We start from the raw sequence: 12051 nt of genomic DNA, 5'->3' as shown, positions 1-12051 counted from the left end.
GATGGCCTAAGTCAAAACTTTCTACAAAGATTGCATACGGCAATCTTTACTGGCCTAAACAAGTTTTCTAGAGCTATCAGTTCCCCCTATGACGATGACTTCGATTGCGTTTTTAACTTGTACCGAACCACTTTCAAAACAGCTGTTATACCTTTATAGTTCGATTAATGAACCAGTCTTTTGAATTCATAACCAACATTCGTAATCGTAACCATACAGTAACATAATACTGTCAATAACAGTTGGAAAATGTAAATGCTATAATAATAGCGCAAAATAAATGACTAACGATTATCTTCATACATTCTAATTCCTAAGTGATGTCGCAACGAAAATGACACATATAAGGGTTATAAGGGTTATTACATTATCAAGCAAAAATTAAAGTATTTAGGGATTCGGATTTGCGCAGAAGACTAACAATGCTATATGGCGATCGTTCGCAACAGAGACAATCCGCTTCAATAAATATACAATGTAATTCTGTTTTCATAAATTGAAAGAGAAACGAAGAGAAGTCAACTTTTTAACTCCATTTAGCTTTCTCACCAATTGAACTTGATTTGATCTGTCATGCATGATATCGCTGTGTGTTCTATTAATTCTATTAAATTATTTAATTGGCGTGGTTGTTTTTTATGCAGAATATTACAGGTAAGTATAATTCATTGAAGTTCATAATGTTTGTACATGTGGCGTGTTCGTTATTTTGTATTTTCATTTTTATAATATATCACGTGTCCATTATCTGATTCTGACCACGAAAATATGGCGACTGTTTAAATGCGGAGTATGTACTGGAAAACTAATGTCTCCTGCCAGTAAAGACAAACTAATTTCTAGTCTATCCCCGCTTGAAATGGAAATGAAATTTAAAAAAACAAACAAACCGAAGTTCGACTTTCAGCAGATTTCAACCGTTTTGTATAGTGCCTGATACATGTAATGGATACAATTCTTTAGCACGTAAGCAATCACATAACTTTCGGGAATGTCTTAATGATTGTATCTCATGGAAGAAAACTCGTCTCCTTGCATGAATCTTAGCTTCTTCCTTTTCAAGCTTGCGGGAAAGAAATAGTTGAACATCAATCGCAATCATAAAGAGAGGCACATCATTAAAAATAAGCACAGGAGTACTGAGACACACTACGAAATAAAAACGGGCCTTTTATCACTATATTGACAACGCATGACATTGAAATGCCTTTTTTTTTGGGGGGGGGGGAGTAAAACAATTGATAATTCTGAAGGTTCGTTAATCACACAATGAAATATGGTTCGCTATTAGCTTAGGTTCGTTAACAAGAAAATTAAATGCGGTTCCTTTTCCGGTGGTTCCTTTACCCGAAAGTAATCAAGCAATCATTTATTCTAGTAAGGTTTGTGAATACAAAACGAAGTGAGGAAGGCCTAAGTACTAACTCCGATTATTTGTCAGTATAATTATCTATACTCCACTTCTCAAATGCAGAGAGATTGTAACTGCAAATGTGATGTAAAAAAAAAAAAAAAAAAAAAAAACACATTAAGCTTAAGCTACAAGTTAATGGTTCTTTGATTATGCTATGGTATTACAAAAGTGACTGAGAATAAGAAGTATATTTATGATACAATTATATAAACCCAACGTGAAGCTATCAAGCCTACATCAACCTTTGCTTCTCATACGTATAGTATGTGCAGCATTGGCAAGCGTGATAAGCGATAATTACTGTGCACGCAACGCCTATACAGGAAATGTGCCTAATATGGCGTGAATTCAGAATGTTACGGCTGTATACAGCTGCAGTAGAACAGACGCGAAAGCAGTCTTTGATGCTCTGCAACATTACGACCATGTGCGTAATTTGAGGGCTTTTAGTACACGCAAAGAACACGATCTCAAAAGACGACCATCGTTAATTAACTTCATTGACTTTTTCTACCGATACTGTCTTTTGAACCCCCGCCTACAATTGGTTCTCAGGTTCTATTTAGGTATTGGTACTTGCTAAACGCATCCTCTCTAGTTTCCATTGACAACAACGTGGGAGGAGAATGGAAGCGATCAACGCCCTCGCTAAAAGACGCTTCTCGTAATACGCATTGCGTGCCTTTTTTTCTTTCAACTGTTTCCTATTGTTTGTGAGTTAAAAACTTGCGGCAAACTACACCGCAGCCGACACACAACGCGTACCGACTCATTCATGCGGCGGCAGCGCCACGGACACAAACGCACCGAAGTTTACATTCGGGCTGCCGTATTGGTCAGAATCGTTAATGATAGACCTGTCCTGCGATTGGTTAATGATCTTACACACCCAAGCTATCGCCTTATACGGTAGTGCGTGCGATGGAGCGTAAACGCTGTCGCTAAGCAGGACTGTTGTATTGTTTCGTCCCGTGAAAGAAACTGGTTGTGAGCTTGAACATAGCCTGAACTTTGAGAGCGATTTTCTCCGTTATTTAGAAAATGGACTGACATCATAAGCGCAGTTAATATTCGTTTTTATGATCTATAGGGATGTCGAAATGAGTTGTATTACATATCAGTGTAAAGCTTAGAGTCTGTAGAATTCGCATATAGGCATAACTACGATTTCATTTTTTGCGACTTTTGACTCATTCCGACGGAGCGCATCACATATGGTGTATTCATTACATTATACATCACTCATGGTGTGGTGTTGTTTTTTGGGTTTTTTTTTTTTTTTTTGCTTGCTTGTTTGTTTTTTAGGCGAGCGGGTGATGACAGAGCAAGAGAATTTTTGCAGCAATTTTTTCAAAGTGTTCACATGGAAGAGTGCACTGCCATGACACTTATCTATGCAAAAGAAAGATATAGAAAATATCACATACATTTATATGTGATATTTTCTGATTTGGTCTGTTTGCTGACATTTGATTGAATTGTGCTAACAGATGACAGCAAAATGTTTGTAATCAGTGCACTTATAGCACATATCAACCCAAAGTACAATGTATCCCAGCTCAGGATTCACAAACACACACATCAACAATTACCGATTCTATTTCCTTGAGCTTGGCGTCCTTCTTCTCGATTGTCTTCTGAGCCGAAGCTTTCTTGTTCTCGTACATCCTGGTTCCAGCAGCCTCCTCAATCATAGACAGAATCTGGTTTCAAAGGGAATGGAAAATCTAGGGAGTAACTCCATGACAGGCTTGATAAAATTTCAATAAGCAATTGTCACACCCCACAATTTCATGTTTTGAAAATGCAAACTTCTGTATTACATGGGATTCGAGATATGAAATCTCATACCCAGGAAGGCCAACCTTGTGCACAGCATTACAGTATTCTGAGGGCTGAAAAAGCATATTTTGGGCAGAAGAACAGTACTTTAACTTTCCTGCCACAGACATACACAGAAATACAATTCAGGAAAAAAAAAGTATTTTCTGTAAAACCTGCAGTATCTTAGCCAAAAAAAACAGTTGGCATCTTTGTATATTATATCCCATTTATACAAGAAGTTGGGGCACAGGAGCGCTCTTGAAGCGCTTCGACTTATGCCCTGTTGAGTTTGTTCATACAGAGAGTCACAGTCAATCAAGATGACACACAAAGTGGCTGAGAGAGAAATAATTGTCATGGTAACCTCTGCAAGAGAGGGGAAATTTGAACATACAAACTGTAGGCCCAGCACATGCCACATACTGGTAATCCACTTCAGGAGTGCTTCTAATCGTACATTGTATGTTGGTTGTACGTGACCATTTATAACAGAGTTTATAATGCTTCAGGAGCACTCTCAAACCTAGCCTCGAGAGGGGCACAACTGTTCATTTCAGAGCCACTTTCTCTATTCATACAGTGTAGAGCACACTAGGAGTGCTCTGGAGCACACTGAATGCCCTGTATTTGAATGGGGTAGTTAAAAAAACAAAATAATGACGAACAAATTCATCAAGTAATTTCATGGCAACTCACTTCAGGTGGCTTCATGTTCAGCACCTTGGTTATTCGACCCTGCAACAACAAATACAAAGGATTTCAAGAGTGAATTGAACAAAATAAGACTCATGTGACCAAGCACCTAGTTTAACCTGCCAAGCTTTTTCATCAGAATTCAGTAATTCATCTAAACAAGACCTACTTGTAAAGTCAGCAAAGGCCATTTAGGTGCAGCAATGTGCCTCAGTCCAAACAAAAAGGCCATGTTGACATAAAAGGGAGTAGATGGGTTAGGTAATATCTAATCATTGACAATATAAGTTTCGAAATGTCTGTGCCTATCGACAAAGAAAGCACTCCAGTGTGTGTGCCAAACAGCGAACAAAGCACTGTAAGAATTATGGATTACAGATCATTACTTTCCTCGAAATCTTCACAGATACAATCATTCTGAGTCTTGATATTTGTCTTTGAAATGTGGATCATATAAAATGCAACAGGTGATCCTGCATCTTTGATAAGCAAACAGCCCCCCCCCCCCCCACACACACACACTGAAAAATGTTCCGTGGCCCCTGAAACATGAATAACATGTTATGGTCATATCATGGGTCTATGACCCCTAGACCCTGTTGGCTGAATACAGAAAGTACAGACCAGAAAGCACGAGTGCCTTGTCCAACACTTTTTTGAAGGCATCTCAATTTCAAATACCAGGTAGGATGTAAGTCTCTAGAATGTGAAAAGAAAGGACTTGTAAGTAGAACAACAAAAAGATGTTTACAGAGCAAACAGCGACAAGTCTGACAGCCTAGATACAGTATAAAGTTAGCACTTGGTCTCTGTAAGGTAGGACCAACCTGCATGATGAGGAAGTGTGGGTTGTTGACGTTGAGCTGCACGCTGCAGAAGAGGTCCTGGACTCGACTGTTGTTGGCGTTGCTGCCATTGATCAGGTACTTATTTCTGCCTCCAATGACAACCTGCGTACAACATGCATCACAGTGATCGAGGACATCACTGAAGATATATAGCAACTTCTAATCAACTCATGTATGCAACACTCTAAAATAATTTTATACATTTAAAAGACAGAATTACAGTCAAAGGCCCAAAATCTTACAAAGTTCATTCAATATGTCTGTACATTCACAGATGGTGACGTTTTATGCATTGCACTACATAGAACTGTATGTCAAAACATTTTGTCAATGCTGCTGTACATTCCCCCCAGCCCTTCCCCTGTATGCTATTATACTGTATGTGTGATTGAATAGCTAACTACATGATACATGTAAGATGTTGCAGTGTGAATCCCATTTGAACAGGAAGTTGCTTCTGTTTCATTCATGTTTAGTAGGAATCTTAAGCCATAAAAGATACTGAGGGACAAAATAACAAAGATATGATAAAGCCTACGACAGTTTCAATGCATTATGCATACGGTATGTAATGCAGCTGATGATCATAATATGAACTTGCATACCATATTTAATAACAGCCACATGCAACAAACTAACACATGAAAACTAACATCGGAGTACTGAGGAGAAACATCTTCACTCTGCATATTTGACAGACAAGAATGAAGGCAATCCTGTGCAGAAGTTTCAAGCTGAACATGGTTCACAAAAGTTTTAGTTACTGACCTGTCTGGAAACTGTGATTTCATCGAAGCTCTCGTAGCCCACGGGACTCTGCTTCTTGTTGCGGTTATCAAAGATGATTGTTACCGTTGCCTTGGTAACACCAGCCTGTCCCCCTTTGTACACAAGTTCTTGTAGGCTGCCAGCTCTCACCTATGGCACCAATGCAGTTCAGTAATAAGACTAAGAGACTGAACAAATATTACAGTATCATTTACTGTTAGGACAGTTTGAATTGAACGGGGTAAAAATATCCAAATGTAGAAGTCTACATACAGGCTGTACAGTTCTAATTGTATGTTGCATGCATACAAAACTTAAAGACCAAAAATTGCATGCATACAAAACTTAAAGACCAAAAAATAATAGTTATAATACAAAAACTAATAGACCTAATCTAAAATCAGGGGGTAGGGTAGGTAGGCCTCAAACTATAGGATACTCCTTTGTCTGGACTTTTTTTTTTCCATCAGTGTCCATAGAAATTCCAGCATTGTATCATGCATATGATTTATATATGAAGACCTGCACCTATTTCCTTTGCAGCCCTGACAGCTGCATAGATATCAGCAGTCAGTCCACAGACTAAAATATGGGTAGGCCTACACAACAGGTACGGGATATAAATTCATGATGAACCACCAACTTTTTATTACTTTTTATTATTGGGGCAAAATGGACATTAACATAACACACACACACACACACACAAATGCACCATAAGTTTAATAGTCTAGTTACATTGTTGTAATATGATCATTCTCAGCAGTAGGGCCTAGCGGATCCAGGAATTCCATAAAGGGGGGGGGGGGGGCATGGCAAACAATATTTCTAGTGCTACTTCCAATCCAGCCATCCAGGTTTCATTTCATCTAATTTTTTTCCTTTGAATTCTATTTCTTTTGTTTTAACATTTTTGGCAACAAATAACAGAGGGGGCGTGCACCAATTGCACCCCACCCAGTGCGCCCCCCTCTGGCTGGATCCACCACTGATTCTCGTATCTGCCAAGCCAAGCTAAAGTGAGCAAGTGAGTGGATGTGATTGTGAGATCATCATGTGGAGATCCACAAATTCTTCCAGCATTGTTCAATTGTTGTTTAAAGGACAAGTTCACCTTCATTAACATAAGGATTGAGAGAATGTAGCAATATTAGTAGAACACATCATTGAAAGTTTGAGGAAAATCAGACAATCCTTCAAAAGTTATGAATTTTTGAAGTTTTTGTGCAGTCGCCACTGGATGAGAAGACTACTGCAGTGTATGATGTCACATGCGTACAACAATATAAGGAAAATAATAAGAGAATTTCACAAAATTTCATCTTTTAAAAAAAGTACACATTCCCTTGACTCGTTACTGACATATGTTATAACAGTTAGGTAATATTATTCCATTGCCTTTAGAAAGAGGCAAGTCAAGTGCTCTTTTATTATGCGAAAAAAGTGAAAATATGTTGAATTTTCTTTACATTTTTTTTATACTGTTGTACACATATGACATCACGAGCCTTAGTAGTCTCTTCATCCAGCGGTTCCAACACAAAAGTTTTAAAAATTCATAACTTTTGCATCGATTGTCCAATTTTCCTCAAACTTTCACTGATGTGTTCTGCCCATTAATATTGCTGCATTCTCTCAATCCTTATCTTAATGAAGGTGAACTTGTCCTTTAATGTAACACCGGCACAGCCCGCGCCGCGCCGGTGTACCAACGCAAGGTCAGTCAAGGGTTGAAGTAACCCCGGGGCGGGGCGGTGTAGCTGTAACTGCGGTTGGGGTTGAAGGAGCTTCATTCTAACGGTTAACGTTAGAAATCCTCCTGCTGGCTTGGTTGTACACGGGCGGACGTTGACCGACAAGTATGTGTAATTCCACGAAAAACTTCTCATTCGGATTGACAATTGCTGGGTCAGTGAACAACTGACCCAGCAAATGTCATTATTATAAATGAGAAGTTTTTCGCCTTAGACATACAGTTAGGCCTACTTGTCGGTCAAGGGCGGACGGTGTATGTTTGAAGCTCTAGTAGTCTTGGTAGTAATTTGTATACGCCGGAGCTTCGCCTTCTTCGGGCTGGTAATGTATCGCAGCAGTCGCACTTCACTCGCCGACAAAGCTAAGCTGAGTTGATTAAGGTTTTAACTGGCGACCAACCGTTAACAGTTAACTGTTAGCTCTAACAGATAGACACTAGTTGGTTTGGTTTAGCCTAACTGTTAGATATCTACACTTTTTACGTCGTTACGAGGTTACGTTGACGTGCATAAAGAATTGTGTTCAAAATGTACAGTACGAAATCGTTCTAGATCTATAGAATCCAGTTAGGAAACAAGGTTTGTTTGTTTTTTGTTGTTGTTGTTTTTTTTTTTCCCGGAACTGATCTATAACGTTAACAACATCACCACATATCGGAATCACGATATAGAGTCTACATAAACAACAACAACAACACGTACTGCATCGGCTTCATTCGACAAAATACTGCGTGTGTACAGCAACCATACTAACGTGTTAGTAATCGTTAGTCCCACCTGTGTTAAATTTGATATTCCGAGGAGAAAACATATCGAATCGAGGATGTTTGATTTTCCAGAGCCGTTCAAACCAGTGATCGCGTTGAAGAGTGGGTCAAATCCTTTAATCTCAGTCCTTTGAGCATAGGATTTGAAGCCGTCTATGATGATTTCCTTAATATACATGATGGAAAGTGTAAATTAAAGCATAGAACGCAGTGGAACTTCGTTGCGTTCAAAGCAGAAACGGATTTGGCGGTTGAACTGTGCGCATGCGCACATCAGTTCTTTCGGTTGTACTTAGTCTCGTATCCCCAGACTCTGTTCGACGATGTATGCAATCCAGCGATCGACAAAATGCAAAACACGGCTGTTAACCATGTCTGTCTAGTAATTATAATTGCGCATTATTTCCTTAAATAATTGACCGCCTTTTAAAGCAATCACAAACTAAATATCACATCATATTTAATTTGAGTGAGAAAAAGGTAGATTAATATGTCAATGTGCTGATCGAGGACTATAAGCTCTCTTATTGAGGAAAATAATGCGCGTATGTATGTGGAGTCATATGCCTTGCCACTATTATGTCTGCTATATAGATACTTGTACACTAAACCCACACTAAATTAATCATACAGATATTACTAGAAATATTTTTACGCAGATTACTCAGATTTCTTTCTCCCTCTCTTATAGCATTGCAAGTCTAGGACATAACTTATTATTTGTTAGTAGTCCTTCTCCGGATCGTTGCTTGGCAGAGGAAGAGCCTAGAAAGAGGAGAATTGTGGAGGGAAGCGACATACTGTTGTATGAGGGTTAATTGTGAGGAGGGCAGAAATGAAGAGTGGGGGATAGTAATGGGCTGGAAGTTGAAGTTGCACTAGTGGAGACGGTAGAAAAGGGTACAGAGAGAGTGGTAAGGATGATAGAGTGAGAATCATGTAAAATGTTCGGACATCGTTTGGATGAGAAAGATGAAATAGAAGGGCGGGGAAGACTCAGAGGGAGGAGTTGAAGGTAGGAAAATCATGGAGGAGCCGAGAAGTGATGATTGATGAAACCAATGAGAAGAACGAAGTCGGCAAACAATATGGACTATATGGAACGCCTTTGGGATTATTCATCCTTTCTCCGTCTCATTCCGCGTTCCATAGTCTATGTGTAATAACTGATTTAATTTGCCTCTCGTTTCTTTTGCATTTTTTTTTTCGCAAGAAATAATCTAGAAGAACTTTGCGTGTTTAAGTCAATATGAAAATTGTCTATTATAATTTTATTGTTTGATAGCTTCCATTGGAAATGTCGTCCTGTTTGTTTTTCTTCTCTATACTTTTATGGATAACTTGGATTTCCCTGATTGATTGAAACCAATATCAACTACTGTTGACCGATTGAAGATGAGCTGCTGATTTTGCTATAACACACGTTTCCCATTTATACCTGCCGGGGTACTCTGCGGACTAGTCTTCAACGTGTTAATATCCAATTGGTGCGCTCTGAACGATGCGGAGAAAGTTCACAGGGGAAAAATGCTTTTCACTTTTATCACTTGAGATTAGATTAACAAAAGTCGGAGAAAACAACTGACAAGCAAAACAAAATGTGAGTCTGGATGAGTATGTTCAGCACTGACATTTACAGGCTGACCAATTGGCAGCGAGATCAAAATAGCTGCCGTCCATTAAAGGACAAGTTCACCTTTATTAACATAAGGATTGAGAGAATGTAGCAATATTTCTAGTAGAACACATCATTGAAAGTTTGAGGAAAATCGGACAATCCGTTCAAAAGTTATGAATTTTTGAAGTTTTTGTGCAGTCACCGCTGGATGAGAAGACTACTGCAGTGTATGATGTCACATGCGTACAACAATATAATGAAAATATAAAGAGAATTTCACAAAATTTAATCTTTTGAAAAAAGTGCACATTCCCTCGACTCGTTACTGACATAATGATGTTATGGGTAAAGTTTCCCACTGCCTTTAGAAAGAGGCAAGTCATGTGCTCTTTTATTATGCGAAAAAAAGTGAAAATATGTTGAATTTCCTTTACATTTTCTTTATACTTTTGTACTCATATGACATCACGAGCCTTAGTAGTCTCCTCATCCAGCGGTTCCAACACAAAAATTTTAAAAATTCATAACTTTTGCATCGATTGTCCAATTTTCCTCAAACTTTCACTGATGTGTTCTACTAATATTGCTGCATTCTCTCAATCCTTATGTTTATGAAGGTGAACTTGTCCTTTAAAAATGCAAAATGATGACTATTAGACATTCTAATGGCGCATGCTTTGTCTACGTATTAATCATGTATACATGCCTTCATTCTGTCGATGCGTCACGATGAAGGTTTCGCAATCAGTTCCGTGTGGATGTGAATTATTTAATCATAATGAGCGTGAGAAGCAACACATTACTGGTTTACAATGCACGTATTTCTAGATAATAAAAGAAGTAATATCATTATGGCAATGGGCTTTGCCAATTTTGAGCTCACAAATACCAAATATTAACGAATTCAAAAAAATTACTTGTTTGGGTTTCCTCTTTTCAAGAAGGTTAATGAATGTTTTCCATTATTATGGCAGGCGATGTGGTGTAATTCTAACAGGGTAGACCCGTTTGGGATATGGCAAAATTTAATGGTGCACCATAAGGTTTGGGACACAAAAATGAACATTATACAGAATAAAGTGGCTTTATGAAAGAATAGTGTGACCCTGCATCACAAAACAAACAAAAAGTCCCCAGACATGGATTTTTACATAAGGATAGATTAGGAAAGAGCAGACTTTAAGACTTAAAATGATATATAACTCTAATCTAGATACTGGGAAGAAAGCACAGACTCTGATAACTTGTGTACCGAGGAAAGAGGCTCCGAAGTGTATGGTCTATTCAAACGCTTAATAAATACCAAGTCGCGTTAGCTGTGCAATGAATAGAATGAAAAGCAGGATGTTTAACACCGTGGCAACAATGGGGGGATTATCATATTAGGTTGAATTTAAGCACGCTATATCATAACATTGTGTTCATTGCTCATTCCAGCTTTCAAAGCAGTAGCATTATCCTTTCAAAAATTATTAGAGTTGAAAGTGATCAGTGCATAGGATTTTTAAGAAAATAAAAAGGGCCTCTACGACATACCTAATCACACTATTCTACAATAAAGTAGTCTATTATATTTTCAATTTTTCAATTTCAATTTATTTTCGTATTTCTCGATGGAAAATACATGGTATATAACAAAATATATAGCAAATAATTAGTTGAGGTAATGGCAACACGTATACGTTCTAATATTAATATACACGGTATTAGTATACCAGTTTATGATGACCCGTCTTATGATGTTTATGATAATATGTATACGTATTTCACAGTTAGCTGACGATGCTACATTAATTGTTGACTCGGTAGAGTCAGGTAATATTGCAATGAAAGAGGTATTAATTTTTGGTGAATATGCGGGGTTAAAGTTAAACTTTCAAAAAACAAAAATATTACCATTGAATATTGATATTAATGAAGTAAATTGTTTAGAAAATTTAGAATGGACAGAAGAGCCGGTTACATATCTTGGTGTTGTTTTGTGTCAGACAGAAAATGAATTTAATTGTTTGAATTGGTTAGTAAAAATTGAAAAAATTCAGCGAATAATAACAATGTGGAGAATGAGAAATTTAACGTATTATGGGAAAGTAGTTATTATTAAATCTCTACTTGTATCTCAGTTGATTTATCTTTCATCTTGTTATAGAATTCCTCAGAAATATGTAAAACAGTTGAATAAGATATTATTTTCATTTCTGTGGAATTCTAAAAGAGATAAAGTTAAAAGAGCGGTTGTAATGAATGGTGTTTTACAAGGTGGGTTAGGAATGATTGACTTAGATGCAAAAATGAATTCACTTAGGCTTTCTTGGTTGCCGAAATTATTAGATACTAGTGATAAATCCTGGAAATATATATGTAA

The 12051-nt window shown here is 37.7% G+C and overlaps 1 protein-coding gene across 1 annotated transcript in view; it reads right to left on the bottom strand.

Annotated features, from left to right (window-relative positions):
• The window catches only part of LOC140237314 (structural maintenance of chromosomes protein 2-like), a 42069-nt gene extending 33763 nt beyond the window's left edge, over positions 1-8306 (bottom strand). The window contains exons 1-5 of the mRNA XM_072317253.1: positions 8079-8306; positions 5548-5697; positions 4759-4881; positions 3935-3973; positions 3007-3117 (exon numbers count right to left, since the gene is read on the bottom strand). Coding sequence (XP_072173354.1) covers positions 3007-3117; positions 3935-3973; positions 4759-4881; positions 5548-5697; positions 8079-8246 — 591 coding nt within the window. The 5' untranslated portion in view covers positions 8247-8306. The remainder of the gene's footprint in view (positions 1-3006; positions 3118-3934; positions 3974-4758; positions 4882-5547; positions 5698-8078) is intronic.
• Positions 8307-12051: the final 3745 nt, after the last annotated feature.

Source organism: Diadema setosum, chromosome 13 (assembly GCF_964275005.1).
Source record: "Diadema setosum chromosome 13, eeDiaSeto1, whole genome shotgun sequence".
NCBI classification, from domain to species: Eukaryota; Metazoa; Echinodermata; class Echinoidea; order Diadematoida; family Diadematidae; genus Diadema; species Diadema setosum.
Note: the sequence above shows the minus strand (reverse complement) of the source record. Positions and strands in the feature narration are given on the sequence as shown.